Here is a 14,344-nt window from a genome sequence, read left to right on the forward strand (position 1 = left end):
AATATGTACATTGGCATTAGTGGAAAAGAAATTTATAGATTCAGTGGTGGGTAGTAGGATGTCTAGAGCTGCAAATCACACACATACACCAATATGGACTAAGGAGGAGATAGAACGTAAAGTAGCATGAGATATAGCAGCTTTTGCATTAGATTGGCAACATCATGATAAATTATATATATTCACTAGAAAATCTAAATTAGACACAAATTTTGTAGGCAAGAGTGAATGCGATCACACTTTTGAAATGAGAAAAAAATGGGAATTATATTTAGATGGTGAGGATCCCATTATTCCTGAAGTTTATTATGTTTCTGGGGAAAATGCATATTACAGGTTACCATGAATATGGTATGGGACATGTTATATGGGAGTCGTTTTTTTCCGAAAATCTACCATGTGAGACATCTTGACAATCCCGCAAGGAGTGAATGTGGCAGAATGAAAAGAGGTGCTAGTAAAATTGTTGGAGGCATTTTTGGTGCAGTTATTCCATCTATAGGAGTGATACTGAATTGTAACAAGGTTAGAAAGTGGACAGAGTCGTTGATACGCTGTTCATCAATAAAGATGGAGCATTTTTAGTTATAAATACTGAGGTGGTAAAGATTAGATCTATGGTTTTCCAAAATAGATGTATTAGACATCCTTTTTGCAAAAGAGGGCGTAGTCTGTCAGATGCTAAATGTTCAGCAGTGCTATACTTACAACCCTGATAACAGGAAGGATTTGGAGAAGTAGATTAAGAACATTACTGATTTAATAAAAGATGTGAAAGGATTGGGAGCAGTAGGTACGTGGGAAGCAATAGGGAATGTTTTTTCTGCTGCAAGCAGATGATTTGGAACTGTATGTTGGCAAGCGTGTGGTACCTGTTTACATGGATGTGGAATGTAGTGTTTAAAGTTCTATATGTGAAAGACGTTTTGTGCTCTGCCTTCCTCAGGAGTCAATTGCTATTTTGTACCTGGGTGGATCTGTGGGCCTCCTGATGCATTATCTATCATCCTGGAATAAACTATTCTGCAGTTCAAGCACATCCACTTTTAAAGCACGTTGGTCCCTCAGGTTGTCCCTCCCCTTTGAAAGCATCCATGTGTATAACAGTGCCTTCCAGTAGACCAGGTTCTCCTTCCAGCATTTATATCCCTGAGACAATCCATCTTTTCAGGACCAATGCACTAAGGTTTCCACACTTTGGCCCTCAATGCTGTCTCACTGCGCTTATGTCCTTGAAGGTGTTTATCTCATAAGATGGGTCTTTTCACCTAGACAGAACCCAGGTCACTAAGCTCTTCAGAGATAATGCCCTCTTGTACCATATGAATCCCTCTGCATTCTCTTCAGCATAAAATTAGCAGTAACACTCTCCGTTCAACTTGCTCTTTATTATGATCGTGGATCAGAGAATTCACGGAAAACAGAGAGAGTCAGCAACAGAAACAGCCTTCCAGAAATAACCGCAGCCGGCCCTCACTTTGGAACAGCACACACACATTTTCACAATATTAACGAGAGCAGATGCCACGCACCCACCAAATCCCTTTCGCCTTCATTGGATAGTTTCCAACGTGTCCCACATTGGGGTTCTGCTCTTCCCTCAACACCATAACCCGCACCATGATGGATCCTCTCTCTAAGTAGCAGTGAGTGGGTGGCAATGCAGAAACCGGTCGGTCAACAGGAACCTGGAGAAGGAAGACGCTCTGTACAGATTGGGTTCATTGGGTGTCAATTAAATCGAAAAATGACGCAATAAAAACAATAATTGGTACATCAAAAAGAAGACAGGTAAGCGGGGGATGAGCCACAGTCACCATATGTAGGAGTCGTCATATCTGCAGACAGAAAGAGAAACATTGATCAAGCATCTACTATTGTTTGTTCAGAATTAAGAAACTGTCATAAAATGACTGTGCCAAATCTCCCCTGGTCCTTACTTCACCCTGTATTCCACTAGAGTAAGCTCACACATTGTATTGTCATACTTAAAATATCACTAGTTACCTTCACAATATTTTGATACAGTATCTCTCTCTCTCTATATATATATATTATATATATGTATGTGTTTATTATATATATATATATATATATATATATGCATATAGATAGATAGATAGATAGATAGATAGATAGATAGATAGATAGATAGATAGATAGATAGATAGATAGATAGATAGATGTAAAACGGTTAGTCAGATATGGTATGCTTTGGTGTTACAACTATTGTATTTGACATTCTGAACAAATTTGGTTCTACACAATATAATGGCTATACAGGACTACAATATTGCCTGCCTAAAGTCATCTTGAAATATCGACAATGTTTTGGCCTTCAATCATTCTCTAGGGCCTTCTTCTGGATGTGTTGAAAGTATTTCAACTCATGTAGCAATCCATCTGTGGCATCAGCTTTGTTTTTAGTGCTGTATTTCAACTTGAATTGTATGTGGTTCTGATATGTGATGTTAAGGACCTACACTTAATAAGTTGGTCTTAGGTTTTGGATGTATGCCTCAGGTTACAGTATTGACAGCATACTGTCAGATAAATGTATTGATGGCATGGAGTTAGACTGTTTAGCTGTCAGTGAGGGAAACACGCTAATGTGATTTAAGGTGGCAAAAGAGTTCATAAATTCCACCAGTTAAATTAATCCTTTGCAATATTGGTTTGTTATTGGTAACGATGTTCCAGAGATTAGCACTTGATTCCTCAAGCTACTGTGATTGACCAGTAACAACCTTACTCTGAGTCTGTTAACACAGTTATCTCTTGGCACTCCCTATAATTACTGAGTAATCAAATGAGCCTCCACTTAGTTGTGGATGTTGTTCCAATTATCTCCAGCTCTTTTGCCCATTATGAGACAGACACATTTGAAATTATTTTTCTTTGCTCCCCAATACTTTTGCAAGCACTGCATGTTCACACTCAGGGCCAGATGTACGAAAGGATTTTACCCATTCTGTGTCTATGGGAAAAAGCTTTTGTACATATGGCCCTCAGTGTCTATATTTTGCGCTTTGCATCTGGCTCTGCCCACATCTTGGTGTGGAACTCTGCAAATGCAATGTGAGTCTAGCCACCACTAGTACTAGAAAAAGGATTCCAAGCCCATGATCAACTGTCATCTTCCTTATTTACAAGTATAGAATGTTTCAGTTTTCCTAAAGAAGTAATGCTTAACAGGTTGTTGATTGAAGCCCTTATGGCAACATGCAGTATTACAGGCTTGCAGTACTATCTTGTTCTCGGAGAATAATCTACTTGCTGTAGAATCGTAGTCACTCACTAGAGATTATCACTAGATCTTCTGGGCATGGTTCAGTGTTGAGGATCACAGATTACACTGCTTAGCATAGTCTAGACTTCACAATTGTCAGTAGATCTGTTGGGACCAGTGGGCCTGTGTAGGTATATGATGCACAAAGTCTTGTGTTTCAATCTGTCAATTGATCTTTTGAGGATAGTTTATTGTTGGGGACTGTCAATCAATCTGTCTGGGACAATCTGCCAATGTTTGAGCATACTCTAGTGCTGAACAGTCTGCTGAGAAAAGCCTACTGTTGGGGATTGCCAATTGATCATTTGGACATATTCTAGAATTAGGGATTGTCTATCCGTCAGCTGGGCACAGTACAACGTCGAGAACTGTTGATTACTCTGATTGGGCACAATGTAGGATTGGTGACTCCTAAATCATCTGTGTTGGACCTGGCTCTTTTTGCTGGGTTCTCCCTAAATGTATTACCTTGTTCCTACTATTGGTCCTGACCTGTTTTTGTTGGCTTTGGGTGCTAAAGTGCATATGTTCTCTGTCTAAAATGTATTGGTGATTGGTTTCTTCATGAATGGCATATTATGGCTCATATCTATCTCTGTATGTGCAGTTTTAACCTGCCATGTCGACCTGGCAAGTGCACTGACTTACCAGGACCAAACCATCTCTTTTATTACCTGTACATTACTCCTAAAGTAGGCCCAAAGTAGCCCTTGTGTAGGGAATTTAAAGGGCATGTCATGTACCGGTGTGTTTTACATGTCATGATAGTGAAATACTGCTAATTTCGGTTTTTACTATTACAGGGCCTATCTCTCCCATAGGGTAACATGGTGATTCTCTTGAAATATCTTTCAAGTGTAATTTTCCTTTGGGGGCAGGTAGAGAAAAGGAGTTAGGGGTCTCTGAACTCACAATTTAAAAATACATCTTTTGGTGAAGTTGGTTTTCGAATTGTGCAGTGGTCAATACCTATAGTTCCTCTCACCCTATAGGTATTGACCTCTGTGCTGTCCCCTTGATGAATGTGTGGCTACAGGGGCGTGACCCTTACACGCTCAGATAAGCAAGGTGGTTACTCAAAATGGGACCACAAGTGTGCTTCATTCTTTCCTGACAGGTGAGTGAAGTTGCCACGCCTTGCATGCAGTGTTTCAGTGTATTATGCATGCTGTTTGTCTGACTACCAGCCAGGGCAATAAAAACGCATATGTCCTGATGAAAGCCTTTATGGCCTATGCAGGGGCTTGTCTACACATAAACAATAGACATATAAAGAATAGGGTCATACGACAATAAAAAACTAGAGAACCCCTTATTGTTCTTAGTTTTAATCATACCTACTGTCACTGTGAATAAAGGGACACCTTGGTGACAAGTAAGGCATTTTCATCTTTAGACCCCGGTAGGATCTTCAAAAGTGCTCCTGCAAGTCGGTTGAGCTCACCTTGGCCTTTACGAGCCAGGGTGGACCTGATGAAGGAGAATGCCACTACTAGAGTGTGTGAGTGTCCCTGAACAAGAAAAAATAATTTTCTTGTGAAAAAGAAACAACAATGGTTAACTCTGAAAAGCGGTCAACATTGTGACCAGCAGAAAGGTGCAGGGATACTTGTTTATTGCTAGTACATCAAACACTTCATCTGCCAGCACCTGGACTCTCTTGCTGTGAGTCCTGACGTGCCAAGTGGTGCCAAATCCAGTTCCAATGCCCTTGGGAATGAGTTCTGGTGCAACAAGGAAGAAACTAGTGCATCGACTTCCAGAACAACTTCGGAATAGGTGCCGCTCTCTGACCCAGCACCGCTGCCTGCATCGGAGCTGTGGTCCCCACTGAGTGTAGTGACCGCAATCTTACAACGCAGGCCCGATGCTGCCCCAGCAGCTCCTAAGTGCCACCACAGTGTCAGTCCAGAGTGCTGTGACACTGATGTCTGTGGCACCTGACTTCCTTGCAGCACCTGAGGCCCCGTGGTGTGATCATGACACCGGAAGTCGACGCCTTGTGTCTTGACCTGCTGGGTTCATCAACCCCACCTTGTCGTGAGGAATTGACGCCGCATCACCTCTTCTGCAACTGTAAGGAACTGACACCTCAGCTCCCCTGCATAGCAGTGAGGAACTGATGCCTCACCTCCCTGGTGGCAGTAAGGAACAGACGCTGCACCTGCTCCAGCGACACCTCAACTCCCCGACTCCGTGCAATGTCTTTGTTTCCTCACCATTTTCCAAGGTACTGTAACTGGGATCTATGCAACTCTGTGGCCGGCTACGCTCCCTCGCTGGTGGCGCCAGATTGTTAGAAGCGACTCCATCAAGACATTTTGATAGTTCCAGTTGGAGCTATTGTCTTTCTAAGCGCTACACTAGATTTAACTTTTGAAACTTTGTATCTTTACATGTGTATATTGGATTTTTTTCATCGTGGTCTTGTTTTACTCAGATAAATAATGCCTTTTATTCTAAACTAGTGTGGTGTACTTTTGTGTTGTTTTTACTGTGTGTGTGTGTGTGTGTGTGTGTGCAAGTACTTTACACAGTGCCTCTGAGATAAGCCAAATTGCTAGAGCCAAGGTACCAACAGGGTGAGCAGGGGTTTTCTGAGCTGTGTGACTCCCTTGCCCTGAGTATAGTGAGGGTCAGTACTTGGACACAGTGCAAACCACTGCCAAGTAGAGACCCCATTTCTAACAATCTGTTTGAGAAAAGTCAAGTGCTGTTGACTGCAGACTGTTCAAGTGTGATTTTGTCTACGACTGGGGCACCATCTCACTGAATGGATCGCTTTGATGTATTTTGTTACTATCTTTTCCAGCTGGATTGCCTGTGCACAGTGCTGCCAATCACTCGCCTTTTTTGAGCTAGGTATATCCTTGGACTCATGAGTGTAAGAAGAACTTCTGAATAATCTACTGGGCCTCAGTCACAGCAATGAAGCCTAGTTTGCGATCTTGTAGAGCACTGTTTGCAATGGAAGGCTGTATGCTTACCGTGATCGTGTGGGGTTGTCTACGTTGTCTCCATACAGCAGGTCAGATATCAGGACCTCAGCTGGACTGGCCCTCTTGCCATACCTGCAAGGACAATACAAAATTAAGCATGTGAAATAAACCTCATAATCTTCCCTCGCCCTCCTTGCCTCAAGGACCTCACCACAGAAGATTCTAGATTTGGGTTTTGAAAGATAACTTGGCAGCCTGAAATGCCAATTTATTCTGAGAGCGTTGGTAAATCTGAGTAAAATCCAAGTTGCACACTGACGTAAGGTTCCGCCTTTGCAAGTTTGCACAAGGAAAACATGTTGGAAAGGTGGAAATCATTAGGATTATCAGTCGGCAAGGCTGGATTCTCGAGTTAAATTCCAATGCAGAGATGCAGAAGTCCTAATTAAACAGTAAAACATATAGGGTTTAATAAATGTGGTACTAATATTCCCCCAGTCGGATTCACCAACTACAATGTCCTGCCGCCTCAAACTAAGGTGTTGCGTAGATTAAAATGAGCCCATACAGTACTATAATAGTGAGCAGTGCAGTGAAGTTAGACGCCATGATTGTTTGGGATCAGATCTTGGAATAGAACGAGTGTGACCAGGAACAGCGTCCTCTGCATTTTATGAGCAAAATATGATCTGAATCAAGTACCTTGGCACCGATTTAGACTCAAGAGGTAATGTGAAATCTTCCAATTTCTGGAGAACCTGATCAATGAGGAGGGGAAGAAAACTGTCGAATTTCTCCCATCATAGGACAGGATGGCAGAGTTAGCCTCAATAGTAGATTTCCATCCACGTTTAGTACATTTTCCATAACCACCCAATTCTAAATCAGGCCATAAGTATATGATGGAGAGAATAGTGGTAAATATAATCCTTCAAGAAGCAGGGTACAGGTACTTCCCCTCCGTCAGTGTAATGTCCACCGGAGGATACTTTACTAGAGTTACAGGTGCAGTACCTTAATAAGCACTCTTATCCAAATGAGGCCTATGTTTTGATACTGAAAGGCTCGGTAAATCTCAGAGTATTTTGTTTCATTTAGTGTATTTTTAAGATAAACCAGAAAACCTAAAATCACCATTTTTTTATAAATCAATTTCTTTAATTCAGAAACCATATGTCAATAGCTGAAAGCGGAGGATGCAAGCCTCTTGATCTACACAGTAAGGAGACGCCGTCATACCGGGAGGCAATGAACAACATACCCAGGTGAGCCCTTTCTATATTAAGTTTGTATTCATAAAGATGATAGCGCCTACCTGTGGAGAGGGCGGCAGAACTCCTCCTCACGGGTGAATTAAAAGGGCTGTGCCCGCAAACAGTGATTGACGGACACCTGTCATGCCTTCAGTCCACAAGTGGGCAGGGTGAGCCAGAGTGGTGGGGGGAGCCTTCAGGGGGTCGGAAGGGACAGATGGTGTAATGTTCCTCACGACCTCACCTGCAATCCTTTATTAGGATCCCGCAGATCTGCAGCAAAATTCATTTATGGAATTTGAAGTAAGCCGGCTCTATTTGTTATTCTTGACAACGGTCACAGCTGAAGCCACTAGATGGCGCCAGATGCTGGAGCTGCCATGTTTTCTTTTACCTGTAGAGCATTTTCTGTAAACCTAGAAACTGGTGTTCGTAATATGTGGGGCCCGTTATGTTTTGACCCAGGCCCGTCAAAATATTTGAAATGCCTGGTGGAGGAATTTTGGATGTCTGCTTGCTGCCACATATTGCTGATCCATTGACAGGCTCCTGGAGCATCCGCATTGATAGTGTCTGAATTCAGAGAGAATGTTTCATAGGAAAATAAAAACAATGCATTGTGGGACAGATGGAAGGTCATTATATAGGATCGAACCCATTAATTATACATTCCAGTCACATTCCAGTCCCAACTTGAGCAGTGTTCTGCTGCTGTACAAGACCGAAAGTACGAGGGTTCAGAAGGAAAAAAAAAGAAAAAATCCTGTATTTGCATTGTCAGAGTCACCTGAGCTAATGAAAGCTCTTCCACTGTTTAATTCCACAAGAGCACATTATGAACTAAAGCAGTGGTTCCCAACCTGTGGTCCTGGGACCCCAGGGGGTCCGCAAAGCCTTCTCAGGGAGTCGGCGAGAGCCTAGAAAATTAAAAAATATTAACAAATATTGACAAATTAGGTCCCCAGCTTCCAGTAATGGCTCAGGAGGGGGTCCCCGGATTCCCATGATGATTCAGTGGGGGTCCCTGGGTTCCATTAATCTTAAAGTGGGGGTCCACCGAAATCAAAAGGTTGGGAACCACTGAACTAAAGCATATATTTCCGCCTTTCTTAGAAAGAGCGTACACACGGTTGGAACCATAAATCCACGGAGTCAACGTATGCCCTACAGTGATTTCGTCTGTAGGAGAGGTATGGGACCCTCTGGGGTGCAGCCCGTTCCCCTCTATGGCCCCATCATAAGTCTTATCGTGTGACTAATGAAACATGCACCTTCCCTTCGCGTGCGAGAGATGTTTTCCATCTATAAAACAACATTGCATAACTATTGACTCTCCACATACCAGATCTCTCTACACGCACACATACACACCAGTTGCCTCTCCGTAGATGCACAGATATGCAAAAGATACCCCTGCATAGACCCAAACCGGATCCCTCTCCACTCACCTACATCTGATACCTCTCCAAACATGCACACTAGATACCTCTCCGTGCACACACACACACACAAATACAGATACAAACACACCAGCTGCTTCTTCATACATACACGTAAACACACAACACTTCTCCGACCACCCCACCAGATCTCTCTCTATCAACCACACCAAATGGCCTCTCCTCCCACCTGCATAAGATACCTCTCCACATACCTGCACACACACACACCAGATACCTCTGTACACACCCACACCTGATACCTCTCTGTGCACACGTAAACACACGGACACAACACACCAGGTATCTCTCCACGTACATACAGAAAAACACCAGGTACCTCTCCACACACATACACAGACACTAGATGCCTCTCCACACACTCTTGCCAGAAACCTACCTCTCAGACACCACACCAGGTCGTTCTGCACACACCCACACCAAATGCTGCTCAAACATCTGCAGCAGGTACCTCTCCATACGTCCACACCAGCTACCTCTCCTTGCATGTACAAACACAGACAAAACTCGTACACACCAGGGCCCTCATTACAACCCTGGCGGACGGGGGAGAAGTGGCGGTAATACCGGCAACAGGCCGGCGGGAAAAAAAATGGAATTATGACCATGACGGTTACCGCATGGTCATCCGCCACTTCTCCACTCCGACCGCCAGGGCGGTGACGACCTGCTGGGCTGGAGACTTCGGTCTCCAGCCCGGCAGCGGGCACCAGACCGCCGGCGGTATCACGACCATGCATACCGCCATGGATTTCGGGTGGTTTGGAACTGCCATGAAATCCATGGTGGTATGCACTATCAGTGCCAGGGAATTCCTTCCCTGGCACTGATAGGGGTCTCCCAACCCCTCTCCCCCACCCTGAGTCCTCCCCCAACCCCCCTGCCAACCCCCAAAGGTGGCAGGACCCCCCTCCCCACCCCTACCCCCAACATGCACATACATACACACCCTCCCCAACCCCACCCACAACATGCACATACATACACAACCTCCCCACCCCCACCCCCAACATGCACAGACACACACCCCAACACGCACACATACACTGCAACAACACATACCCGCACACATACAAACAGACATGCACACAGACCGACCCACACACATTTCCCATACACACAACACACCCCCTGAATGCATACATGCACTCACACACCCCCTCTACATACTCACACGCACACCCCCATGCACGCACACAACACACAGCACCCCCCTCTCCTAACGGACGATCAACTTACCTTGTCCGTTGATCCTCCGGGAGGGGACGGGATCCATGGGGGCTGCTCCGCCGCCAGCTCCCCATCACCAGAACACCGCCACACCAAATCATGGGATGTAATTCAGTGGGCGGTGTTCTGATGACGGGCGGTGGAGGTGGAGCAACCTCCACTTCCCCGCCGACCGTGAGTATGACTACTGGCGGCTCTCCGTCCGAAAAAGGATGGAGGGCTGCCAGCAGTCATAATATGCCGCTCGGCAAACCTCCTGCACTGGCGGTCTTCAGCACGGCAGTTCCTCAGTGGTCTTCGAAAAAGACCGCAGAGGTCGTAATGAGGCCCCAGATGCCTCTTCTCAAAAATCAGCCACCTCTCCGTACACTCATCAGAATATTCTCCACTCACCCACCCTGATGCTCTCTCCACACAGTGAAACAATGACAATGCTTAATTCATTAAAAAAGCAGGTACATGCTGACATTTTGGTTTAGAAGGCCGCAGTCCACATCCATAAATGATGCAGGCTGCATCCACCGCTGGTAAAGCACGCTTTCACGGCGAGTATTTAATTTGTGAAAAGTAAGTAGAACTAGTAGATGATACATTTTAATCTAAATACACTAGATCGGGGGATGACTAACTGAAGAAACGCATATGACGCCAACAGGTTGCAAGTTGCGGCGCATAAAGTTAACTCAGTGGACTAATGCACCAACTGCAGAGATCTATGTGCAACTTTCAGTTCACTGGCTTTACACGTTCTGTTGCATTTTAACACGCTTTATGGATTTAGGTTATCCAAGTAATAGAAGCACAGGTAATTGGTTTCCATTGTTTATGGTATTCTGCTTTGTTTATCATCGGTGAGTGCTGAGTCCAACAATTCAGCTGGAGCTGTGGCGGTCAGCAGGCCCCGCTCAGACGACAAACGCAAGCACAATCTCACATTATCAGCTCCAATCAATTCAATGTACTGCAAAGAACCGTAAAACCTCGAGAAACCTGTCGGAAATGATCCAGAAACAACGGCTATTTACGTTGGTTTATTCTGCCAGTCTAGGTGTTACCTAAAGCCTAAACCTTCTTTGTTATTCAACACGATGCATTTCTGGAATTAACAGGCATTAGCAAAGCCAGCAGTCTCTCCTTTTGACTTTGCCATTGCCGACCTATTGGCTTTTCAAATGTTTTGCCAGTTCAGCATTGGCGACAATGTCAAAACTGGTAATGGCTGATGCTGGATTTTATGGTACAGGGCGGGGGAGGGGGGATCGGGTAGTTTTAGGACAGGACTGGGTAGGTTTTAGGGTAGAGGGTGGGAGAGGGCCTGGGTAGTTTTTAGGACAGGGTGGAGTACGTTTTAGGGTTCAGGGCAGGGGGTCTGGGTAGTTTTTACGATGGGTGGGGTAAGTAAGCTTTAGGGTTCATGGCGGGGCTAGAGATTCAGGGTAGTTTTTAAAACAGTGCAGGGTAGGTTCTAGGGTACAGGGTCGGGTTGCGGGATTGGGTCGTTTTTAGGACAGGGTAGGTTTTAGGGTTCAGGGTGGGGATAGGGGTAGTTTTTAGGACAGGGCAGGGTTACTTTTTGGGCTCGGGTGGGGAGGGTTTAGGGGTCAGGGAAGGGGATGGAAGGGGCAGTTTTAAGGGCTTGGATGGGGTGGAGTATGGTATCAGGTGTAGGGGGGTAGGGCGGGGGAGAAGTTACCATGCATGTTCCTTCACTTAATATACTTTTACAATGCAATTCGTTGTAAAGGCATGCGTGGTAAAGACGTGCATGGTAAAGACGCAGTCATTATTGAGACCGTGTTGTTAAGGCATGATTGATATACGCAAGCGATGTTCCATCATATATCCGCCCTAGGCAACGCTAAAGCACTGACAACAGCACAACAGAACACAAGAGGTGAGCAGTCATCACATAAACAGCATGGCATAGTGGAATGTCACTTTACTATAGCATTACAAACAACCAGAAGTCATTAACACAAACAACACAGCTTGAAGAGAAGAAACACAAACTTGCACCGAACATAGCCAGCACAACAGATCACAACAGCTGTCTGCTCAAAGGTGTTTACCGATTTTATCGCCTTCAACCCTGCCAAAACTCGAGCACATAAATCTTTTGCCCGCTGTGCCATGTTGTGCTTTCAGCAGAGAACTGGCATTACATGTTGTGCCCTGGCAACACCACCCTCTCCCTTTCTCTCCACCAGTTCTGCAGTATTCTACCCTGAAACCAACCCCTTTATTCTCCTTTCCCCTTGATCCTGCCCATGCCATTCTACAAAAATACCCCACAGCATGTCCAAAGAAAGGAAAGAGAACTGAAGAGCCCGGAATAGGTGACAAATCAAATCACCACAACCTCCACGCAAAGCCATGCACACGGGTGCACACATGCAGATAGGGACGTATCTTCAGGGTATGTTTGGGGTGCTACACCCCCCCCTAGTAAATCTATTTTCTAGTAAATAGTTGGGGACAGGTGTTTTCAGTCTGGTATGGTGAGGAGTCTGTCGGATTTCACCTGGGGTTTTTACATACACTGACAAAAAACACACAACCACATACTATAGGGGATATTTAAGGGCCCCTAGCGCCACCGGAACTTCACTTTTTGTGACGATCCGTGGTGCTATGCTCTGCTCCATATTTACTAGGTGGCATTAAGCCACTTTTTGTGACTTAAATATGGGACTTTGTAAATATGGGCCCCTCAAACGCAGCAGTTTGTGTGGAAGGGGCGTGCAATGGGTGTTGCTGTGGGAGTGCACCAGCAACACCCATTGCATTTTGGCGCTGCCTCAAGAGCAAATTGCCACTTAAGATTGTTTTTGTGCAGGAAGGTGTTCCTTCCTGCACAAAAACAATCTCCCTCTCAAACAACGCAGCCATCTTTGCACTATGATACAAGGGTGGCTGCGTTGGCGCACAGTAGCAAATTTAGCGCCGGAGCAGGGGGAAACATTGGGTGGCGCCATATTCTAGTAAATATGGCGAATTCCTGTGTTATGAAAATGACGGTGCAGGACGCTGCCAAATTTGGCATAGCGCCGTGCACTTTCATTTTGCATTAAATCTGGCCTTATGTCTTTTGTTTCTGTTTTGAATGTTGTAAAAATGTTGGTTATTTCACAAAGTATTTTGTTTTTAAGTATTTCTTACAATCTGCACCCTGCTTCCTTAACCACCTTCTCTTAATCTCCCCTTCTGCATTGCTTGTCGTATAAAGTATTTTAACATGATTTGCCAGCATGGTTATTGGAAAACCTGACGCTCACACCCACCTAATCTTACTGACCAAGATAGGCCCCTGCACCCACATGACTGATCACAGACTCAGAGTATACAAGGCCCAATCCCCATCTTGGTAGCACTTCCCATTTGGACTACCTACATCTCAGGTTTGTGGCAATTCATACAAATGATAGGTCACCTACAAAGTGTTGCTAAATAATTCAGGCCGAAAAGCACAGCAGAAGGCAGACATCTTCTGTAAAACTCCTCTCCTCGGAGCACCCCAACAAGGACTATCCAAAAGAAAACCCAAAGAGCACGATTCGTAAAGCTTCTTGTGTGTGTAAGTTTGGCTTATTCATGCAAATGGCATTTTATGAGTGTAAAACCACTTTTGAAGTTCAGAACAGCTGGTTTTGTACTCATAAGTGGGTTTACTCACAAGGGGACTCCTGTCGAAACGGAATGGGTGAATATACACACATTTGAGTTGTCTCAACCTATTTTAGGACCACTTCCCGCCTTAAAAAAGGTAGGACGTTTACCCCAGTATTGGGTCGTAAATCATTTTCGATGGTCACTGGAAAGTATACTTCCCCTAAATAAAAATAAAAAAGTTAGGAAGTGTATGTGAACTTGCTCTTCTGTTCTTTACGTGAGAATACACAAGTTTATATTTTTGCATGCAAAAATAGAACTCACGGAATCTTTGGGATTACTCCAGTGTAACTTGAAAAATGTTTGTAAATTCCTGAAACGAGTACATCTGAACCTGCATGCAATGTCGCAAACCCCGAGTGCAGATCACTGCAAAATGGAGACTGTATTCAAAGTTTGTCCCAGTAATCTAAGACAATTTACAACAGCCAGCCCGGCGATATGCCAAGGCCAAGTAATTGGTGGACGCTTTGCTGCATAAAAAGACACGAGTATTATTCGGTA

General features: G+C 44.6%; 1 protein-coding gene across 4 annotated transcripts in view; it reads right to left on the reverse strand.

Annotated features, from left to right (window-relative positions):
• Positions 1-1,369: 1,369 nt before the first annotated feature.
• Positions 1,370-14,344, reverse strand: part of LOC138299537 (peptide YY-like) — a 51,147-nt gene continuing 38,172 nt past the window's right edge. For all 4 annotated transcript variants that reach the window (XM_069237843.1, XM_069237844.1, XM_069237841.1 and 1 more), the window contains exons 3-4: positions 6,277-6,360; positions 1,370-1,838 (exon numbers count right to left, since the gene is read on the reverse strand). In XM_069237843.1, the coding sequence (XP_069093944.1) occupies positions 1,814-1,838; positions 6,277-6,360 (109 nt within the window). In that variant the 3' untranslated portion in view covers positions 1,370-1,813. The remainder of the gene's footprint in view (positions 1,839-6,276; positions 6,361-14,344) is intronic.

This window comes from Pleurodeles waltl, chromosome 6, assembly GCF_031143425.1.
Source record: "Pleurodeles waltl isolate 20211129_DDA chromosome 6, aPleWal1.hap1.20221129, whole genome shotgun sequence".
Lineage (NCBI taxonomy): Eukaryota > Metazoa > Chordata > Amphibia > Caudata > Salamandridae > Pleurodeles > Pleurodeles waltl.